The sequence below is a fragment of the Arachis hypogaea genome, chromosome 5 (genome assembly GCF_003086295.3).
Source record: "Arachis hypogaea cultivar Tifrunner chromosome 5, arahy.Tifrunner.gnm2.J5K5, whole genome shotgun sequence".
NCBI lineage: Eukaryota > Viridiplantae > Streptophyta > Magnoliopsida > Fabales > Fabaceae > Arachis > Arachis hypogaea.
The window spans coordinates 10,373,788-10,396,638 of record NC_092040.1 but is presented as its reverse complement, the minus strand read 5'-3'; the positions used below and the strand labels follow the sequence as shown (position 1 = coordinate 10,396,638).

The 22,851-nt window shown below is 36.0% G+C and overlaps 2 protein-coding genes and 1 long non-coding RNA gene across 3 annotated transcripts; 1 reads left to right on the top strand and 2 right to left on the bottom strand.

Annotated features, from left to right (window-relative positions):
- Positions 1 to 3,431: 3,431 nt before the first annotated feature.
- On the bottom strand, positions 3,432 to 4,774 carry LOC112803249 (uncharacterized). Its single transcript, XR_011861893.1, has 3 exons — positions 4,621 to 4,774; positions 4,494 to 4,540; positions 3,432 to 4,396 (listed from the first exon to the last, which is right to left on the bottom strand). It is a non-coding gene; the product is annotated as an uncharacterized lncRNA (long non-coding RNA).
- A 9,503-nt stretch (positions 4,775 to 14,277) lies between these two features.
- LOC112800702 (uncharacterized) lies at positions 14,278 to 15,421 on the top strand. Its single transcript, XM_025843066.2, has 3 exons — positions 14,278 to 14,846; positions 14,968 to 15,101; positions 15,222 to 15,421. Exons 1-3 carry the CDS (start codon positions 14,641 to 14,643, stop codon positions 15,293 to 15,295), a joined length of 414 nt encoding a protein of 137 aa, XP_025698851.1. The 5' UTR covers positions 14,278 to 14,640; the 3' UTR covers positions 15,296 to 15,421.
- Positions 15,422 to 16,598: 1,177 nt separating this feature from the next.
- On the bottom strand, positions 16,599 to 22,280 carry LOC112800700 (succinate dehydrogenase [ubiquinone] flavoprotein subunit, mitochondrial). The gene is made up of 16 exons (XM_025843064.3): positions 21,691 to 22,280; positions 21,289 to 21,456; positions 20,737 to 20,824; positions 20,286 to 20,432; positions 20,063 to 20,203; positions 19,712 to 19,797; positions 19,498 to 19,590; positions 19,340 to 19,403; positions 19,081 to 19,224; positions 18,547 to 18,734; positions 18,143 to 18,317; positions 17,893 to 18,063; positions 17,733 to 17,802; positions 17,516 to 17,636; positions 17,395 to 17,432; positions 16,599 to 17,030 (listed from the first exon to the last, which is right to left on the bottom strand). The coding sequence occupies exons 1-16, from the start codon at positions 21,787 to 21,789 to the stop codon at positions 16,928 to 16,930; spliced, it is 1,896 nt and encodes a 631-aa protein (XP_025698849.1). The 5' UTR covers positions 21,790 to 22,280; the 3' UTR covers positions 16,599 to 16,927.
- Positions 22,281 to 22,851: the final 571 nt, after the last annotated feature.

The window sequence follows — 22,851 nt, the reverse complement described above, 5'->3', positions numbered from 1 at the left end:
TAAATAATCATATTTTAACACATAAAAAGATCAATATCACCAAAATAAATGTGGAGTAATGATATAAACACATGCTCTCACTCTTGTTTCTTCACTTTTGCTGTTTTTTTTTTTCTCAATTTCATCCCTAACTTTTCTTTTAAAAATATTTATATTCTTTGTATATAAAAAGAAATTGTACAAAAAACAAATCGACATATTCAAGCATCATTCTATGAAGCACATAATAGAAATACGATACCAACACAGCAAAGTCTGCAAAAGATAGGATACTAGCAAAAGAAAAACAGAGACAATCGTAGACTTCTGCTAGAATAAGTTAATTATCATTTAATTTATTATTGTTTAAGATGGTGGTTGGTGGGTCTATTGATGTATTGAGATAAGTGTTCGCATTCTTTAGGCCGAAACAGTAGCAATGTATCATGGCAGTCCCTAGCATAGAAAGAGTAAACAGAAGCTAATTCAATGTTGATCTCAACTTATTGAAAGCTACAAAAATAATTAACTGAATATGAAAAAAAAAAAAAACAAAAAAAAACTAATATAAAGTAAGCAGAGGAATGGGTTGCGAGCTGGCCATTAACGATGAGGAATGTGAGGACTAGCGGAATATATTAGTTTTAACTATTAGTTTTAACTATCGACTAGTCATTAATATTTAAAATATGAACTAAAAATATATCATATAATTACAAGATTAAAAAAATTAAATTAACTAAATAATAAATTCTACTGATTTTTTAATATTCTTTGGGTAATAATAATAACTAAATTTTAATAACTAATTCTTTTTAAATATCTGTAGCACATTATGTGTTTTTAAATATTTTTTACTATTTTTAAAAAATAAACTCCACTTGTCATTAAAAAACTCATTAAAAAAATGCTTATTTTAAAAGTTGTACATAATCTATATAATTTTATTAAATTTATAGTTAAATTTTACTATTTTAAAATTTTAATTAAATTTTTACACCAATTTTAAATTTATAATCTCATCATTACTGTTCTAAAAGTAACTTAATAGCATAAGCATTTTAACTGAATAGAATACGGTAAAAAAGATACATGATAGAAGTATAAAACAGTGATATGAAGTGGATGAAAACGTTTTAAAAATCTAATTACAAATTTGAAAAGATAACAAATGTTAGACCCGGGTGGATTCGAACCACCATCCTCTCAAAGCACTATCAATGCTCCGAGCGCTCTACCGTTTTGAGCTTACAGATCTTTTAAGCGAGCAAATGTCAAGATAGTATCCAAAACCTAAACAGGGAAATAACAAATTAATAACTGGACCAAAGAAGGAACACCAAAGAAGGATAACGAGGAAAAGAAACGCAGGCAAAGAATCGAATTACAGAGCTGAGGACCGCGTCTGTTTGGAAGGAAAAGGTAGGAAACTTCTGCAACTGTTTTGGCCCACAAGATTTGTTTTCTTTTTTTGTTGGAGTGGATTAGTGATTTTGTAACATCATACATAGATACCACTTTCAGAGTTTCAGTCACAGTTTGATTCAAGAACCCTAACAAATTTGTTTTTTATACCAGTACAAAGACTCTCTTGTTCAGGAGAAGGCTAGAAGTGTCCAATATTTACCAAAAAAGAGACTCGTTAAGAAAAAGACGAAAAAGATATTAATAAATTATAGATGAAAAATTAAAATACATTAATTTATTTACAATTTAGAAATAATTTACCAAGGAATCTCAAAACCAGAGACTACGGAGGAATCAAAGATTAGATTTAGGAATTTAACACACCAATTTACAGCCTTCCACGGATAGAAATAGATCCTCTCAATTTGAAAAATTTAAAAAATAAAATATAATCTCTCACCATTAATTTTATAAATAAAAAAAAATAAAAGTGAAAACAAAAAGAGAGTTTAAAACCTCACTTTACACTCAATTTTTTTCAATCCATTGAGAAGATCCATCGGGAATTATGATTAGCCTTGGTTATTTAAAACATTGGAACATTGAACAAATTTGGCATATTTACCAATATTAATTTGGGCAAATATACCAAAATAAATCCTAATTTTTGAATCTGCCGACCAAAAAACGAAAATTTTGTACTTAGCATATCGTTTATGATCCGTAGAAATATACTTAGATTATCTATTTGAAAAATCCACTGAAAAAAAAATATTCTATCAAAAATTCATTCTCATGAATTATTTAAAGATATTTTCAGCCATAGCCAAAAACATAAACCTACTTCTTATAAAATCATCAAATTTAAATCTCATTTTTCATAAATACTTGCAAACAAACCAGAATAATATCCAAATTCTAAACAACTATACATATATCACACCAAAAATTAGTGTCATTCTTCTCTGCATTTGAAAAATCAAGAAGCTATCGTAATGAAACAGATATCTAAAGACCCTATTTAAGCAGAAAAGATGAATTTCAGAAGCACAAAAAGCCATCATACTCCAGAAGAAACTTCTCACGGAAATTATCACCACATTCGACTAACATCACTAAATGTTCCGTAAGGGGCACCAGCTGTATATTACCAATTCCAAAGCTAGTGTCCAGCAATCGACAAAAGCTAATTCCAAGATATGTATTGCATGAAACGTCAGATAAGTCGCACACTACAAATTACCCGCGTAATTATGAGCAGTTAACTGGTAATTACAAACATACAAATATATAGCAAAGGCAAGTAAAGAGAGAATCTAATTCATCGATTCAAAATTCACTTATCCCAAACAACATATTTCTATCCTAGCACAATGCATAGCTAACAAAAGCCACCATTTAAATATGAGAACTGGTTCACCCTCGAAATGAGAGAATCACTACACAAGAACTAGAGCATTACTTCATTTAAAAAAGGATTTAATTAAAATGAAAATGCAACATAACGGCATCGACAACCAAAGGATTTACTGTGTAAAGAAACAAATGGAAAAAGAAGAGGGGAGGGTGGGGGTTTAAAGCGTGCTTCGGTAAACATTACAATTAGCAGCTAAACTAAATGTGTAATTCGTTAGGCGCGTAAAATATTATAAACATCAAACATGATACGTACTGAAATTTAAAGGATCTTCACCTTAATATATTGATGAAAGACTAGAAAACCATACTAAAATCATCATGTGAAAGCTTCGCTCCACTGCCAATGTTGACGTTTCTTTAACGCTTCGAAATCGTAAAGCAGCCGGCTTGAAACAACTCGAAAATGTTAATGCTGCCTTCTCAACGCCAGATTTCCTCGAGCAATATTCCTGACAACATCGGCTTCAAAGAGAACATGTTTCTAAACTACAAACTTTTACAGCCAGTGTTTTCTTCCTCTTCATTGCGAAGTACATCATTGTTACAAAAACCGGTAGTAGAGCTATAAAATGCATAACTACCACTAAATTAATAGCTCGATGAGTATGAATGAAATTAATACCAAATTACAAAACTGTTGGCGCAGATTTCCATTGTTAATAAAGAATTAAAAAAAAGAAGATTGTACTATAAACTAAAAAGACAAAATTGTACTATATTATTTATAAACTATGAAAAAGAACGAAGACTGTACTATAAACTAACTGAACAAGCGATAACTAATGAGCTGTTTTCATTGAAAATATTAATAAAAATTAAGGTGTTAGAATTTGCACAATAATGTTGCTTCGATGTATATTAGGTAAATTATAAAAAGCATATATATCCCATGTACCAAAATAAAACTACTGATAAAAACTAATTGCTACTATTATTTAATTTACCCGTCCTTTTAAGTTGGGGATGTAATTAGAAATTAGTTTTCCATCGAATTTTAACGGTGCATACGTAAGTATATAATGATCTAATGCGAATAACTGTTAAGATGATACCTCAATTATTGGAGCGTACGAGCATGCGTATCCGCTGGTGTTTCCATCCCGTCCGATGTTGAAAGAGCAACAGATAGGTAATAAAAAGGGAGCAGAACGAAAAGGAAGCACACACCACACACAAGGGGGTGACCCCGGGCAACTCCCGTGCGATTCACCCCCGAAAACCAAATAAATTCTTTTTTTATTAACTTTGTTTGACCTGCCATGCAAGCGCACCTGTCATGGCAAAGGTCGGATGACAAGATCACTCAGGATTCCAAACCTCAAACCCGCTCAGCGTTATTGAGGTTCTTCATCCCGTAATCTACATCCACACACTCTCGTCCTCCTCTTTAACTTCAAAGCATACACTAATTTTCTTTTACAATTTCTGAGATCTGCAACATAGGTAACGGAGTTCTTCGCCAGAACGAGCTTCGCTGCAATCGATCATGGTAGATCTGGAGACGGAGATATCAACTAGGGAAAAGCGGCAACAGATTGGTTTCTCTATGGATCTACGCTGGGTCCATCCAGTAACCGATTCTCTGCCGTACCTGCAAAATACAACACCTCAAGAGCCTCGATAAACCCATGAACAAAGGACTTGCTACGAAACAGATTCCAAAAGCAAGACGAACGTGAAGCGCACACCTCTGAACGTTAGATCTGAGGCAACAAGCGTCAGATCCTTGTAGAACCTGTAAAACAAAATTAAAACTGTAAAAACCTATACATCAAAGCTCCACTAAGCGAAAATTCAATAGAAAATTGACTATACCCGAACAAAAGCACCATCGGCATGTAGCTCTGGATCGGATCCATACAGATCTATGGAGAATAGGTGTATCAGAGAAAACGCGTGAACAAGATCTGAGCTAATCGAAAACACAAGGATAAAGATAAGGAAAGAAGGAGATGAATGACATAAAGAAGAAAACCCAAACCTATCTTATATAATAGGGCTGTGTAGATCTGACGGTTGAGATTTGATTGTATTGACGGTAGCAGATTGTGAGGCGTGGAAAGTTAGGTGCGGTTCATTTATTTATCGGGTGGGGCAGAGCTGTCAGTGACGTGTCGCTTTTGAAAATAATAATAATAATTATGGGGGTATTTTTGGGAAATAGCGGGGACAATGGCGGTGTCTATGTTTATCGTTCTAGTGTTTACCCCAACATACATAGACGGCAAAGATAAGCTGGCCAAAAGAACAATTCAAAGCTGCGTGATCTTTACGCCTAGAACTAGAAAGTTGAATTGCGTCATTTACACGATGGCATATGGGTTACTATCTAGAGTCCTCGTTAAACACGGCTCCAATTTCTAATTCACGTGCTTCCCGGAAGGAGAGAAAAAGAAAAAACAAGAGGCCCTGATTTTTTTAACTTTAACGAAAGATGAAGGGAAATTATCTACGTAAGTACTAATACAATGCAACGCTATAATCCTTTGTCTTGTTGGGTCCAAACGCTGATAATACAATCTTTTGTCAAATAAAATTTCATTTTCAGGTCTTGTTGGGCTTCTTTGTCTGCATTAAAAATCGGAGAACAAAAAACAAAAGTGACAATGTTCACCAAAAAGAACAAGCAGCCTTAACCAAGTTGGGTTAGTCTAGTGGTTAGCTCACTAGTCTGCTTAAGCAAGTGTCGGGAGTTCGAATCCCACTTTGTGTATGTAGCAACCCATTGGCCAGCGACAAACCCTTAAATGAAACTCAGTACCACGACGGATTAGTTCTTGACCTGCCGGGTTGAGGGATACCGTAGGAAACCAAAAAAAAAAAAGAACAACAAGCCTTGACAAAGTTTTTGCTTGCTGTTTTTGGTGGGTTGTTGGATGGTTTCAGTTCTCTCTTAACTTTACGCACAGTTTTTTTCTTGGGCTGAAACATGCATTATTGGGTTACCGCACTATGATTATCCAACAACTTAGGTTAAAAAACTTCTAGCCCAAAATATGGTTAAAAACTTTAGTTAACTAGCACGGTAATGTAGTGTTGAAAATTGGCATCTCACTTTGTGCATGTAGCAATTTATTAGCCACAATAGATCTTTAATAAAATTTAGATACTAAATAAATAAATTTTAGCTGTTCATTTTTTTATTCTCAAATATTATTACTTAAAATATTGTTTTAGAAAACAGTAATACTATGACAAAAAACAAAAGTAAATGATATTTTCTTTTAATATATTTTTTTTCCTTAACCCTTATAACTCGGATGACATCGGTTATACCTCGGATTCTTATTCAAAATATTTTAAATAAAGATCTTCCCGATAAAAAATGGCCTCCACCTCTCTCGGACTCGAACCAAAATTCAGAAATGATGGTGAGAGGTCGGTTACCTTGAACAACGATAATAGCAGCACTAATAAGGCTAAAGGCAGGATCGGAGAACAAATCACAATCCTAATACATTTAGTTTACTTGTTTTCACTTTAAGAGATATATTATTGACTTGAACGTCAAAATCCTTTTTGTAAATTCCACGTCCAGGTTAAAGCTCTGCGGATCTCCCATTTTTGCTGTGCTGGAAACGTGAAAGCAATTATCAAGAAGTAATGACAAGCTATAGTTAGAAGAGTATCCTTGACGAAACATTTGGCGCTCACCGTGGGGCTGAATTCTAGCGTTACCCCACAAATTCTCTTTCTTTGTTTGTTTTACTTCTTTTTTGTAGAACTCCAAGTATGGATAACGATGCAGTACCACCACCCCTCGCACTAATGCTGAATTAGTAGATATGAATACTGCCTTCCAGGTGAAAGTAAAGGAAATGTCTGACCTTCTAGTGGGTAGATAGGTGGAGATAGGGAGGAGGGTGAGAAAAAGAATGTAAGCAAGGAAAATCCTGAGGATGAACATCATTCTGAAACAAATACGACGATGGAAGTCACTCCCCCAAAATCCACAAAAAGAAGAACAAATCCTTTTTTCGGCAGAAATAATGGATTTCCAAATGCCGAAAAAAGTCACACTCCCAACAACATTAAAACCATATGAGGGGTTCCACGACCCCAAAACTTACAACACTAAATTTTAATCCATGATATTTTAAAATGGCGATTCTGATTCAATCTTATGTCGTTCCTTTCCAACTTTTTTGAACGGAGCTGCTTTATTATGGTTTTCTAGTTTGCTTGCAGGTTTAATTTTCAACTTTAAAGAGTTTGTCAACCTATTCATCAACCATTTTGCAGCCTCAAATATCTACGTCCATAACTCTGATTTCGTCATCACCATCAAGCAAGGCCAATATGAGAGCTTGAAATATTATATGACAAGGTTTGTCACGATAGCAAGGAAAATTCCTTATCTCAGTCCGAATGTGCACCTACATGCCCTGGAGAGCGGTCTCCGCCCGGGAAGATTCCAGGAGACTATTGCAGTCACTAAATCTAAAATATTAATTTGAGTTTCGAGATAAAGCATCAGAGCAGATAGAGATTGAAAAAATCAGAGAAGCTAGAAAAGTCGAAAAGCAAACACGTCGAAGAGAAGAGGACAAACATGGGAAACCAAATCAAATACAAGAACAAAAGAATCCATTCAAGTTGACACCGATGTTTGACTTATATACAAAGTTCAATAGGAAAGGAGAAGACATGATAAAAGAAATCCTAAGATTATAAAACCATACAGCAGAGCAGGAACTTATCAAAATCAGAAGTATGTGGACAAGAACAAGTAATGCACATTCCATCAAAAGTTTGGCCATACAACCGATGAATGTGTAGCAGCCAAAGACATATTAGAAAGACTGGCAAGACAAGGATTGGTGGACAAATACGTCAACGACAGAATTCAAAAATACATAACAAGCCCTGCAATAGATCAACCGAACTTTAACTTAACATCCAAAGACAAAGGAAAATGGATTACTCCACCTGAACTTCCCACAAGAGGAGTCATTAACTACATTTCAGGAAGTTTTGTAGGGGGAATCATCAGCTCAGCTAGAAAATGAAGTTAGGAATAATGCTAACCATGGAAGGATCTTCGTCAACACAATAGCAAACCCTCCCCACCAATCACATTTCTTTTGATGCATCGGGTTCCAAGTCACAATGCCCAAACTTAGATGATCCTGTTGTCATCTCAGTAAACATTGGGGACCTGACAGTTAGAAAGGTCTTACTTGATCCAAGAAGCAATGCTGATATATTATTCCACTCTACTTTTCAAAAGATGCAGCTTAACGAGAAAGCTCTACAGCCTTCAACCAGGGAATTGGTAGGCTTCTTTGGAGAAAGATTTCCTGTGACAAGTTATGTTTGGTTAAGACCTAGACTAGGGAAGCATCCATGCTCGAAAATCCTAGATATTCAATTCTTAGTGGTTGACTACGTCAGCCCTTATAATGTTATTTTCGAATGGCCATCCCTTACTTCTTTCGGAACTATTGTTTCTACAATTCACCTATGTGTAAAGTTTCACGTGTAGAACAACGTCGTTGCAACTGTACATGCCAATTATATAGATGCAAGACAATGTTGCAAATGCAGGTTTGAAATTGAGACCACCATCAACAGACAATTCAATAGGTCAACTTTGTCTAGAATACAGACGACATCCCAGCCCTAGCCGAGCTTGACCCCCAAGACATCTCTAGTCGACCAATACCAATGGATGAGTTGCAAAAGGTACAACTCACTGAATTTGAATTATGTGAAAATCTTGTGATTAGATGGAATAGAGCTTGTATGGATTGATTCTGGGGTGAGATAGAGCTAGTCCGGTGAAATTTTGGCGCGCGGTTGAACTCCTTGGATCGCTTTGGTGTGGAATTGGTGGAGTTTGAGCCGGTGAAGGTGAGAATTGTCGAAGAAGAGTTTTTGAGGTTGAGACCGCCATCAACGAAGATACAAGTCTTAATTTCGGATAGGCATTGTATAAAACTTTGTGAAAACCTAGGTTAACTTCCCCTAGGTTAGTGTTAAATGAAAATGATTGATGATGTACTTGAAGAATGATTTAGGATAAATGGTGGATTGTGAATTAATTGGTTATGTAAATTTGGTGTTTGATGAGTGCTATGTCATAGTATGAATGGAATTGAATATATATAATTGATTTGGTGTGGTATGATTGCTTATATTGGCAATTGATATGGAAATTGGGCCGAAGACCGAGATAGGGTGAGATATCCCCTATAAGGTAAGTCACGGTAAGTGATGAATTTGCCATGAGTGAATTGTTGATTGGAATAATGAGGATTTGGTTGTGTGATTGGATTGTTAATGTGATTATTGATAAAAAAAACTTATGAAATTGGAAGGAGTATGGTTGACCTTTCTTGATTAGGTGTGGAATAGAGATAAGATGAAAAATGAGTTTGAAATGCATAGAAGTGGTTTTAGAATGGTTTGAAAATGAATTTAACTGAATTTTGACCAACTTCGGTGCGTCATAACTTGGTGCTCGAAGCTTGGATTTGTGTAAAATTTATCTTAAATTGAAGCTAATGAAAAGAACTTTAAAATGGTTTAAGAATGGAAGAAATCAAAATTTTATAAAAAAGATATAAACGAATAAAAATCAGAATCTGAAACTTTGCAGAAAACCAAAATTTCTGGTTTGCATGCCCACGCAAACTATAGTGTGTGCACACAGCACATAATGGACAAAAAGGCTCATGCATATGCACGAGGTATGAGCATATGCACAACAAGAAAGTTTTGCAAGGCGTGCATACACATGAGACAGAAACTGTCTTTTGGTGTGTGCGTGTGCATAGCAGTGTGCATACATACAGGCCCTATTTTTGTGAATAAGTTCTATTTTTTACTGTTAGGCCTTTCTGGCATGCTTGTAAACTCTAAATGAACCCCGATAACTCATTTTTAACCTTGGATAGGGTATGACTAAGTCCAACGAACTAAATTAATTATTCTCGGATTAACCACTTAGTTAACCAGACGAGACATTGCAGGGATGTCGGTTTTATCCTGTCCGCGGTGAGGATAGAGGTTCTATCTCGCTCACATGTTAAGGAATTGGGAAAATTGATATATAATTGGGGTTTACAAATTCAATTGATGAAATGGATAACTAATTGTGGGGTAATGAGCTAAATTACCTATTAATTACTAAAAGACACCATAATGACTGTATGGCCTAATTGGCTATAGTGGCAAGGTCTGAGTGATGGAGCTCGTGTATTAATTGAATATCTATTTATGGCAAGGTTTGGGTGTTATCCCGCTTGCGTATCGAATTAAATTTGTTTTGGCACTTGCACTAAGCAAGGACGGAAGTCTCATCCCGCTTGTTTCATGGTTACAATGTGACGTGGGAACGGCGATACGTAACGCCACGTTCTCTCGGATGAAAGGTGAGACGACACTCTCTGTTGATGTGAGACAACACTCTCTGTTGTTTGACACATTTATACCTCTGGGGGAAGGTGAGACGGCGCTCTCCATTGAGTTAATGGTACCATGATTAATAATTCCTCCTGGGGATGCGCTTTGAGAGACCGATCTGGTGTGTCAACCGGATTTTGTGTCGGATTTGGTGTAATAACTGACACATGAGCTCAAGGCCTATAGGACAAGCATGCATCATCTATATTTATGTGACATTGTTTGAGTATGTTCATTGTATTTGGTTTATCTATGTAATTAATTTCCTACTTAACTGCTATTTGCCCTATTTGATGTATTTGTCTTTGTTTGTGCTTGATTTTCCTACTTGTGTTTGCTATTATTATTAAACAAATTACTGAACACTGAATTACTAAGTTAGAACCTTTGTAATAATGAGAAGACTAATGACTTGCATGGAGAGGAATTGGAAATCTGAGATCACTTATTAGCTGAGATTTAGTTTTTGATTACCCTGTTTGGTTTAGAAAGGACCCTAGACTTGAACTTTAGGTTGATTGGAGTATGGGATTGCCTAGTGGGTTCATATCTTTTTACATAATCTCTATTTGGAATATTACTCTATTGGGAACCTTTTGATTCTAACCCGTTTTGAGAATTGTTTATTTTACAGATGCAGGACGTGATGCAATTCATTGAGCGTGCTGGTTTTCTCTCGAAATCGAATATCGTCCTTTGGGATTTTCCATTTTGCTTTAGATGTTATTGTTCTCCGCTTTTGTATATTGTAACTATATATATCCTTTTGAATCCTATGTATGTATGTATTTATGTGCGTGTGTGTGTGTGTATGTTTCGTTCATTTCTATTTGTTGACGCTTGCTATCTTCAATGTTTCAAGTGCAATTCAATTTTTATTTTGTTATCTTTCTTCACAGGATCCTAGCTATATTACTATCTTTCAAATATATGTATGTATTTTGCTTTTAGACGTCGTAATGTGTTACCAGCCCTGATTTACGACTATAGTGTAAGGTTTTGTATGGTAGGGTGTTATATATTCAGATACTAATGCATCCAGAAGATCACGAAAAAACCAGATTCATAACTGATCACGGTAATTTTTGCTATAAAGTAATGCCTTTTGGACTTAAAAACGCAAGAGCAACATATCAGAGGCTGATGGATAAGGTCTTCAAAGATCAAATTAGACGGAATATGGAAGTTTACATCGATGATATGGTAGAAAAATCAGAATCGGAAGAAACCCACCAGGCCAACCTTCACGAAGCGTTTCAGCAACTACTAAAATACAATATAAGGCTAAACCCAGAGAAATGTGCATTCGGGGTACATGGTGGCAAATTCCTCGACTTCATGGTAGCGTTTGGTTGAGAGATAGAGACTGAAAGACTGAGACTGAGAGACAGAGACTGAGAGACAGGGATTAAAACAAATCTCAGTATTTTGTTTGGTGCAAAATGGGAGACAGGAATTGAAACAAGAATGAAACTCTAATTTAATTTGCACAAAGGGTAAAATTGGAATTAATTAATTGAAATGAAAATATTTAAGGTATAAAATGTTATTAAAGTTTCAGTCTCCATCTCTAAAAATTTCAGTCCCCTGTGTCCCTACTTTTTGGAGGTACTCAAATACTGAAATTTTGGAAATAGAGACAAAAATTTTAGTACCAGTCTCTGAACTAACAAACACAATACTGAGTCTCAGTCTCTCAGTCTCTGTCTCAGTACCTGAAAACAAACGCTACCATGTTAACACACCCTCTGCTCAGCCAGGAGTTTGACCCTGACATGCCTTATGATACACTGCTATCCAAGCTTCACTTCACTGCGGCAGTGGCCAATATCCTTTTCCGACTTCTCCTATGAACGTGGCAGAGCCGATACCGGAGTCTGCGATAATTGATATACATGAGTATAGACCATAGTTCAACACCGATGAAGATCAAGTGGTCTCCGATATACCTATGCTCAATGCTCCACCACCATCCTCTGCAGCCGATCCAAGGTTCGATCGGCCAGGGGTTCCCGAGAGCTCTGGGTCGACACCTTCATCAGATTATAGCTAGAGGCATGGATTGATCAGATGATAGAGGACCTGTACTCTAGTTCTTTCAAGACTGGAGAGGAGGACTCCACGGAGGATGCCAACAGCAGCAACATCACAGGCACATCAGAGTGATTCTCTCACTTCAACATAATGTGGTCCTTGCCCTCACTCTGGATAGACTTTGTAGAGGGCTAACTCTTTTGTATATATTTAATAAGTAGAATGGGTCTTAGATTAGGGTGGCTCTTGTGAGCCGAGGCCTATAAGTATAAATAATAGAGTATATACATAGAATAATAAGTAGTTAGGTATGAACTTAGGTTATGTAATAAACTAAGCCTAATGGCGTTTCATGTATGATATGATAATGCTTTGCTATGCTTATTTGTTCTTTGTATTATCTGCTTAACTTACATTTATTCCGACATGTTTTACTAGATATGTGATTCTTGACTAACGTTATAGCCTCATATGTATATATGTAATATATGGTATAGAGTTTCCAAAATCAACTGAATAGTAGTACCTAGCTGCTAGCCTTGATCATAACGGACTATAAGTTGGATCATTACACCCCTATAATAGCTCTGTTGTCTGACCTATATACAATAGCCTCGAAGCAATTATGCAACAAACAAATGGTAAGATCAGACTAAATGAAAAATAAACGACCATATAATTAAGATACTATAGTATCTACTTGCATATACTTTCCAATACTCTCTCTCTACGTTCTTCAATAACATCACGTCGCTAGCATGTTGGATGACTTTATCAGATAGTTCTGCAATAGAAAACTGTTCACTCCATAAAGACTGTGCACCAACACCATCAATGAAATCATGAAGCCATTTTTGCCTGTTAAAAATATATATACCTCCAATTCTCACATCTAACTCCTCCTCAGAAAGAATCTCTGAAGACTTCTCTAAGTCAAACTATTTTCTTTTTCACCTGGTGAATAGGACGAGCACTTATCTGAGCAGCGTCAGTGCCAACTTCCTTAACCACACCAAAAGCAAGACCTTCTTTGTCAACTTTCTTTTTTTGGCTTAGAAAAGACTGCAGATGAAAAGTGGTCAAATTCGAAATCCTTCCACCTACAACACAACCAAAAATACACATATCAAAATAACATTATTGTGCAACAAACTCCCTGAAACCATTCACTTACCTATATAATCCTCTAGTTCATTTCATTCTTATCTGATTCCACTTTTAACAACTCACAAATTGACAACAATTTTTCTACTACAAAATAATCTACTAAGAAATCCAAAAATAAATTTTTCTCATCACTCCTCACGGTAGCCTCCAATATTTGTCCTTCAAATTTACGCCATTGCATTCTTTCAAATATGAAGATGCAAATACATTATTGTTTTATATATTTATAAAAACCGCTACTGGCAGTAGCGGTTTATGTAAACACATAATCCACTATAGCCAGTCGCGGATTACATGCAAATGGGGGAACACAAAAACCGCTAGAGGCTGTTGCGGTTTCTGTTTATTGATGCTTGGCCAGTAGCGATTTATATGTATTGGGAGACGTGCGTAAATCACTGAAAACTATAGTAGTTTACGTGGAGAGTGAATGTCTATATAAACCGTTATTTTAATCCAGTGTTCACATATATCTTAGTCTAAAAATATGACAGCCTCTAACAGTTTCTGTGTTCTCCATTTATGTAAATTGCTACTGCCAGTAACGATTTCTATAGATATATAAAACAATGTATTTACGTCTTCATATTTAAAAGAATATAATTGCGTAAATTTGAAGAACAAACAATTTATGTAATATTTACATAAATTACCCTGAAATTTATATTTATACTTTTTATTTATAGTATTCTTAGTTTGAAAATCCCAAATCTATGCAATAAAAAATAGAATATAGGATATTGCGTAAACCAAACCTCTTAGACTTTCCTCGAGGTCAAGATTATATCGTATCTTTGATCTTTGATTGTAGAAAAAGAAAAAAAAAATCAAGACTATATCCTTGACCACACGTTAAAAATTAACATTGAAAAATAACTCTGAATTTGTGATCATCTTTGGACTGTGCAACCAACGATGACCAGTGCAACAATTCAAGAACAATCTATTCTTAAAGATCGGTTTAACCGCCTTAATGCACTTAAATAAAAAAACTTATCCTTACACCTGGGAGATGCTACTTCAGCACTCAGTAGAACGTGGCAGTGGCTCAGTTGAAAATTGGAGAGCATGCAACCACGCAAGGGTTTATGTTAAGGACACGCGTCCAATTGCACCACGTGTCTTGTCATGAACATACTAGATTTTCCTGAAACGCATGCACTTATACCATCAACCAAAGTCTAACACTCTGCACTCTGCTATGTATGCGCACAAGAAAAAATAAACATGCTTCACACTATCAAGACGGTTCTGACGTATTCACCTGCGGCTTCATCAGTACCACGATCTCTCTCTTGCAACCGTGGTCGGGAAGTTTCTGTCGTTAGATTTTGCACCCGCCCAGAAGCAGAAACTGATCATAGTGATCATAACATGGACAAGGAGAAAGATCAGAACCCAAGCGAGGAAGCTGCTGCAACTACCGAAGACGGGTTAGTTCAAATAATATTATAATAATATGATCTGAATAGACTATTGAAAATTATTTGGCTTTAATTTAAATAATTTGTATATCGATGAGACTATATATATTGATGTGTACGTGGATTAAAGGGATGTGATGTCTCATCCGTTTGGGGAAGCGTATGCTACGAGGTGCGATGAAGAAGGATTTGGAGGAACTTACGGTGGGAACCAATCTCTTCCCAAGACTGAGACGGATAAGTTCATCGATGAAAACCACCCAGGTTTGATAATAGCCTGCTATATTTATATATGAACCGTAGCTTTTTGTTGGTTTTGATTGCGTTGCTTATTGAATATTTGTTAATGAAAATGATTTGTGTCCTCTACTGATGTTTGTGAAGCTTACGACAAGACGCAGGGGAGTGAGGTGAAGGAGAAGGAAAAAGGGAGGCATCAACCTAGCGCCAACTCCTAGTTTATTCATCTTTTTTGTACTTCAAGCTTGTATTTTCATGTTTCGAGCTCTCCTCGACTTGGCTTCTTTTCTTGCTCTGCTTTCTCTTTTAATTATTCCATATATAAATTAGAGTTGATGTGCTAATTTTACTTGTATACTAAAATAAGCTATTAAAATTAAGTTTTTCAATATAAAATACATGTTGGAATATAAATAAATATTAAAAATAAATGAAATTAAATGAAATGATATATTTATACATAAATATATTGGTGGCGATTTTTGTGGAAGATTTTGGTTTACAAATAATATTTTTGTAAACAATAATGTTAGGAAATCAACTTTATATAAGTTAAGAATCAGCCAACTGGTAAATCAAAGGTAATGGTGATTTTAACCGGATGTTGTTACTTTGGCATATGAATATTTTTTTTCTTGTAAATTGGATTTTTCTTTTTCTTGTAAATTGGATTTTTATGTTTCATGTGTTATGAGCATAAATTAATGGACTGTTATCTTCTGTATATTGCACATTTGTTCAATACCTCCATCTCTCTCTTTTTTTTTTTTTCCGGTTTGATTTTAGTTATGAATTTATGATCTTAAGAGTAAGAAGGAGGGAAAGGAGAAAAATAAAGAATAAATAAATGTCGTGCATTATACTGAAATGACGAACAAAATTGTACGTGATTAAAATTTTTCGAAGTTGCTGCGACCTTACTGTCTCTGTCTCTACTCGTCATATTTGGCCAATCCGGCTTGTCAACGGGAAAATAGTAGCCACTTTGGGTAGGGTGCTAGACTGCTAGTTCAGGAAACTTGAATACAAGTTTAATCGCGGATGTTGCGGCGCATTCTATCCCATGAGCCGTATCTTCGGCCGCCTCACCATGATAACCTCTAAGTGACCTCTTGGAATTCTCAAGCTTCTTTCCCTCCATCCCCACAGGGGCGGTGAATCCAAAGCTGTTTCGGCCGTTCGGAATAGGAGAGCACTCGTTTTGGTATGCTACAGGCTTTTGTCCGACAATCAGATATTTCATTTTATGACATGGGCTTGGTTCGTTTGAAAATTGAGATGTTCTCAAATTGTATATATTTCCTACTCAATACTAGTCGCAGAAGGTAGAACCCCAAGAGGAAAAAAGTAAAATGTTTGCAGGCATTTCTTTGCTTTCAAGTTATAATCGGAGCTGATTAAAACCAGGTTCACAGAGTTCATCGCATATCCCATTCCGCTTTAGACTTCGAGAAAAAGGCATGTAGAACTTGTTTAACTTTTAAGTCTCCAATTAGAAGTTTCTAGGGAGTTGAACAAAACTGGTTAAAATGTAGCGTCACTTGTAAGGAAATGCTACAAGTTTAGGGAGCCATGATAGCAACCAAAAACGTGCTGAAGCGTCATTTGGCAGGCCATATACACTCGAAAACTTATTATCCACATACAAAACCAGTAACTGGAATTGTATTTGCTATTATTTTCTGCTACAAATACAGTGTCTACTGCGGATGCCGCATCGATAAATAATGCAACAATTATCATAAAAAATCAACAAGCATCTACGACGATTTATTGCATCTTTTTTCAAGTTGCACCAGTCATTCCTCGGTGGAGCAAATACGCCTAAACCGTCCACAAAAACAAGTAAATTAATACACACGAGCTTTGGGAGGGAATGACTCAACCTCATCATCTAGTGTATTCATGTGCACCGGCCTGTAGTCCAACCGGACCTTCTCCTTCTCCCAATACCTGCAAATTGATGCAGTAAGAGTCATCACACCAAATTCATGTTAGCGAACTCGACTCAAACTTTTAGAATGGGTTCTTGATAATTGCAACACCCTTATTTCAAGCCCAAATATAGTTTACTTTTACGATCAAGGTGAATAGTTTTCCCTACTGATGCGTAATGAAACCTAGCCATTGCACATTCTATTTAGTTCCCACTAGTTAACTGCAGATGTTGTTTTCCACTTCTCCTCAAACCAAATAAGGCCAGTAGATTCAAGGTTCCTACTAGAAATGAGACACGACTTCATCTCTACTTAAGTTCCTACTCCCATGAACAGAAAATCTGTAGACAGAAAAGTTGCAGTATTGGCAAACAACTTACCCCAAAGTGTGTTTCATCCAGTTCTCATCATCTCTTTTCTGCACAATAGAAAGCAAGAAATTCAGTTACATTCTTCATCTTTATAATATTCGTCAACAACACGAGAGAAAAGGAAACCAACCGTGAAATCCTCACGGGCATGAGCTCCTCTGCTTTCTTTCCTGGCTTCAGCTGAGTGCATTGTGATGCAGGCATTAATCAAAAGGTTTTCCAACTCAATAGTCTCAATCAGGTCGGAGTTCCTGTGTATGTTTAACGAATAAATTTTACAATGAACAAGCAGGTCCTTAGAAATATAAGAATTCAGAAATATTCAATATTTGGAAAAACAATTTTACCAAATTAAACTCCGGTCCTCCAACTTGACATCATGGAAGCTCTCCCACGCTTTATCAATTAATTGGCAACCTAGAACGCATGAAATAAAGTTCAGAGGACGAAGATATCAACACAGGCCTTGCACACTATAGAACATGACTGGCAAGAAAATGGATTTACCTTCTGCTAATGTGTCTTGTGTACGGAATACAGCAGCATTATTTTGCATTATCCGTTGCATATTTAACCTAATTTTCGCTGTTGGCAATGAACCATTTGAATTTCTCAACTTGTCCAGCCAGGCAATTGTTTTCTGACCAGCGTCACTCTCTAAAGGTTTTTGTTTTTCTCCTGTGCATGTAAAATTGTTGAAGTATTAGATTCAATTCAGTGCAAAGTCACACAGCCCATTACAGATAAAGAATCTTGCCTGGCCTATGGATTTCTGCAACCCTATTTGCACAAGCTCTGCCAAAAACTACAATATCCAGAAGCGAATTGGCACCAAGCCTATTGGCTCCATGCACCGACGCACAAGCTGCTTCTCCAGCAGCCATCAATCCAGGAACTACTGCATCTGGGTCGTCACCTTTAATGGTAACCACCTGCATAATTGGCATAAGATCATCACAAATGATATGGATATGGATATCATTGTCCTAACAAACCCAAGCAATAACGTGCATTGATATACCAGTAATCAATATGTAGCCAGGATAGTATAAATAATTATCCATGGTTCTTTTCTTTTTTACTTGATATATTTCAAAATTTCAATATTTCAATATTTCAATTAGAAGTCATACTCAAAAACTGATTATTTTAACTTCATACCTCTCCATGATAGTTTGTAGGTATACCACCCATGTTATAATGCACAGTGGGCAAAACAGGAATGGGTTCCTTTGTAACATCCACACCAGCAAAAATAGCAGCTGTTTCCGATATTCCAGGAAGTCTCTCCTTGAGCACATCTGGGGGTAAGTGATTCAAGTGGAGATAGATGTGATCTTTCAAGGGTCCTGCAAATAATTTTTACAATAAATAAGCTTAATTAAGAAGAAAAAGAACATTAAACTATCTAACTAAAACAGAAGAAAAATTATTTTCTAATTCCCGATAAAAAATATCAAGGTCATGATTCTCATGAATAATTCATTTGTTTATTAGGAATGGAAAAAAAAAAAAAAAAGATGACCCTCTAGAAAAGATTGAAGAAAACTTGGCATTTAGTTTATACAAATCATTATGCTTAAAACAGGGTACCCCTCAAGTAATACTGTGATAGTATGGCAGGACTCGGACTTCTTATATATTAATGACCAGTTTATAGTGAAACATGGATAAATCAATATGAATCCACCATACCTACACCACGACCTTCCCGAATCTCCATAGTCATTGATCTTGAAACTACATCTCTTGATGCAAGATCCTTTGCAGTGGGAGCATATCGTTCCATAAATCGCTCACCTTCACTATTTCTTAGAATTCCACCTTCACCCCGGGAACCTAAAGTTTCAAAAATATGATGAGAAACACACTATTCCAACGTAATTGGATAAGGCACATTTTGAGGTACAATATAAAGAAACTCAAGGTTGCAAATATAAGTTAAACTACCAACCTTCTGTGATAAGGCAACCTGCTCCATATATACCTGTTGGGTGAAACTGCACAAACTCCAAATCCTGCAGAGTTTACAATGAAAGAATGTAAATGAGTAAGACAAACAACATATGATAAAGAATACAAAGTACAAAAGGAAAAAAGGCAGGGAAGAACCTCGAGAGGGAGTCCAGCACGTGCAACCATGGCATTACCATCTCCAGTACATGTATGTGCAGAGGTTGCGGAAAAATATGCTCTACCATAACCCTGAAGCAAATCAAAACAAAAGATCTCATGTATCCATAATGAGTGAAGTACACCATATTTCTTCTTTTATAAAAAAAAATAAAGAAAATCCGTATCAAATATCTTGAAAAAGACATGTTACCCCTGTTGCCAAAATTGTTGAAGCAGCTTGAAACCGATGTAATGTTCCGTCCTCCAAATTCAAGGCAATTACTCCTTGGCAACTTCCTACATATCCAATAGGGAAATTGGTTAAGTTTACCACCACCTTCAAAACAAAAATTTAATGTTGTCCACTTTTTTTCACCACGTCATATATGTTTGAGAAAGCAATTAACATCGCTAACAAGAGTTAAATAAGATATACAATGCATAGAAACAAGTTTTGTCACACGTATAAAAATTGCTCATATGGCCTAATGAACACTAAGGCCCTGAAATGTTAATTGATGGTGAAATACATAAAACAAACTTGTTTTCAGCAACAACTCACCGTCATTATTCATTATAAGGTCCAATGCAAAATACTCAACAAAAAACTGTGTATTATGTCTCATAGCCTGGCCATAAAGAGTGTGCAACAAAGCATGTCCAGTACGATCAGCAGCACATGCACATCGGTAGGCCTGACCACCTGTATCATGGCAACAAAGGAATTCCAGGTCAGAACTCTTCTCAAAAGTAAAAAAGCCAACCATACTCCAAAATGAATTTACCCTTTCCAAAGTTCAAGCTTTGACCACCAAATGCACGCTGATATATTTTTCCATCCTCTGTACGGGAAAATGGTAATCCATAATTCTCAAGCTCAATGACTGCTTTTGGTGCTTCCCTACACATATACTGGATGGCATCTTGATCTCCTGTAGAACATAGAGCTTGCATTGAGAATCAAGAAATGAAAAAGCATACCAAAAGAAAATGTTTATTCTTATGTTCTCATGGTTGCACAAGCACCTAAGGATTCTTGTAGAAAACAGCTAAAGTTCTTTTGAGGATTTTAAGAAAACAACAAGAGGACCTATCTTCTCCATAGGAGAAAGAACTTTCTTCTAAAGGCAAATGAATCCCAGCATGCAGTGATATTTGTAAGAACAAACTGTTTAATCATTTAAACTTTGTAGGATATAATGAATACAAAAAACTTCCGAGAACAGGAGTGTATACCTAGCCAATCACTTCCCTTGACAGTGTCATACATGTGCCACCTCCAGTCATCTTCAGTCATATTTCCCAATGCAGCATTTATACCGCCCTATACAGATTTTTTATTCTTATGAATTAGTACTGCTAGTATATACACCAAGCAAGAATGCTTGATTAATGATGTCAACTTTAGATACTTTGGTGTGTCATCAAATACATTTTATTTCATAATTGTACATCAGACAAGAAAAGATGTTATTGGATAATTTCAAAATCAAGTTATTTTTCAAAGCATCAAAGTACAGTTGACACATAGCTGATTGAATCCCCGTGCATCATTTATAACAGCAATCTATGCTATAAAGTGTCGTCCATCAAAAATTGCTATGAAGTGTAAAACAAGGATGAAATGATGCCACAATAATAATCTCCAACTCACCGGAACAAATCACACAGAGAACTCATATAAAAAAGCTACATCAAGCAGACCAATATCATAATACCAATGCAGTGGAGACTCGTCTTAAAAAACAAATGCGAAAAGGAGCTGGCAAAGGATCAAGTACGTGATACCTGAGCTGCAACAGTGTGAGAACGAGTTGGGAAGAGCTTGGTGATGCAAGCAGTGTTGAATCCATGCTCGGAAAGTCCAATAGCAGCTCTCAACCCAGCGCCACCAGCACCTACCACAACAGCATCATACTTATGATCCACCACCGTGTACGACGAGTTCCCTCCGCTCTACACAACAAAAACAACAAATCGATTCGGTTTAAGCAAATCAAATCAAATAGATAACAAAAAATACAATAAAATCAAATCCAGCTGACGCAAAGCCGGAAACAAAATCAAACAGATGAAATAGGTCAAAGAAAGAAGGGATATGTTAAAAAGGAACAGCTGAAGTGATTAATCAAGTAAAGGAAAAATGAAACACAGAAAACCTAAAAGAGAGTAAGGAGATAGAATTCTTACAGAGAAGAATCTAGAAAAGTGAGATCTAAGAGAGTGATTAGGTGTGGATCCGTCGGAGGGTGGAGGAACACGAAGTCGACGAGCGACGCACCGCCACATTTCCGCAGCTCAATGTATGCAACTTATTCGATTTCGGAGTGCGTATGGAAACTCTGAGATGTGAATTTATGTCTCGGCGTGTGCCTATATAAGTCCCCCAACCCTTGGTTTGCGTTTATTTTATTTTAACCAATTCCTCTTGCTTTTCCTTTTTCTCTTGCTATATATGCATGGGGGTTGTGCTCTGTGACTTGTGGGGCATGTTTTCACGGCGCTGCCAAGTGATACGTGTACAGCTTCATACATGCGAAGAAATAGCACTATCAATTTTGACTCTCATTAAGTGCCACTAATTCGATCATTACTCAATTCATTAGCCTAACTACATCTATTTGTTGATTTCATTCTGGAGTATACTTTTTTTTCCCAAAATTTTCATGTCTGCGACTGTTATTGTTCCATGTCTGCACATAGCTCTCAGGACTATGTGTTCGTTTTTAGGCCACGATTCATGTGTAGATGGCGTGTGGATCTTCAAATGCATTATTTTCATTTTATTAGATATAATATTTTACTTATTTAATGCACCGTGTCTTTGATTAGGATGAAATTAATTAGCCAATTAGGAGTGGTTTAACTGTTTAAGTTGGATTTTACTAATTAGCTCCAATCAATTAAGAATTCAAAAGATAATGAGACAGAATATATAATAGTAACAAAAAGCGAAAGCATTGTCATTTAATTACAAGGAAAATAACACTTTTGTTTGTCAACGAAAAATACCAGATTAACAACTTAAGTACTTAACATCAAATCATTTTTCTCTTTTAAATATTTTTTTTAGACTTCAATGTCACTCCAATATTCAGTTTTTGAGACTCAGGTTTAGGGCTTCATAAAGACCAAAAATTTAAAGGATATCCATGGAAAGACCGGTTGAAGTAATTTAACATATTAGAACCCAAAATCTTATTGTACGAAGAAGCGGACTTGTTATATAGTATAGTCCAATATCTAACTAATTAGCACATCATGTTTTGCTTTTGACAATACGGGTGAAAGAAAGGATATATATTAAGACCCAAACCAACCCCACCCGGGCCCCCTTTTTTTTCAAAACAA

What these genes read in the sequence shown, in the direction of transcription:
- LOC112800702 (XM_025843066.2), top strand. Translation starts at nt 14,641, where the DNA reads ATGCTTCACACTATCAAGACGGTTCTGACGTATTCACCTGCGGCTTCA. An exon ending in GCTGCAACTACCGAAGACGG is followed by an intron (nt 14,847 to 14,967) that starts GTTAGTTCAAAT and finishes CGTGGATTAAAG; the next exon opens with GGATGTGATGTCTCATCCGT. An exon ending in CATCGATGAAAACCACCCAG is followed by an intron (nt 15,102 to 15,221) that starts GTTTGATAATAG and finishes ATGTTTGTGAAG; the next exon opens with CTTACGACAAGACGCAGGGG.
- LOC112800700 (XM_025843064.3), bottom strand. Translation starts at nt 21,789, where the DNA reads ATGTGGCGGTGCGTCGCTCGTCGACTTCGTGTTCCTCCACCCTCCGAC. An exon ending in AAGCTTGAACTTTGGAAAGG is followed by an intron (nt 20,204 to 20,285) that starts GTAAATTCATTT and finishes GCCATGATACAG; the next exon opens with GTGGTCAGGCCTACCGATGT. An exon ending in TGCAGAAATCCATAGGCCAG is followed by an intron (nt 18,064 to 18,142) that starts GCAAGATTCTTT and finishes TTACATGCACAG; the next exon opens with GAGAAAAACAAAAACCTTTA.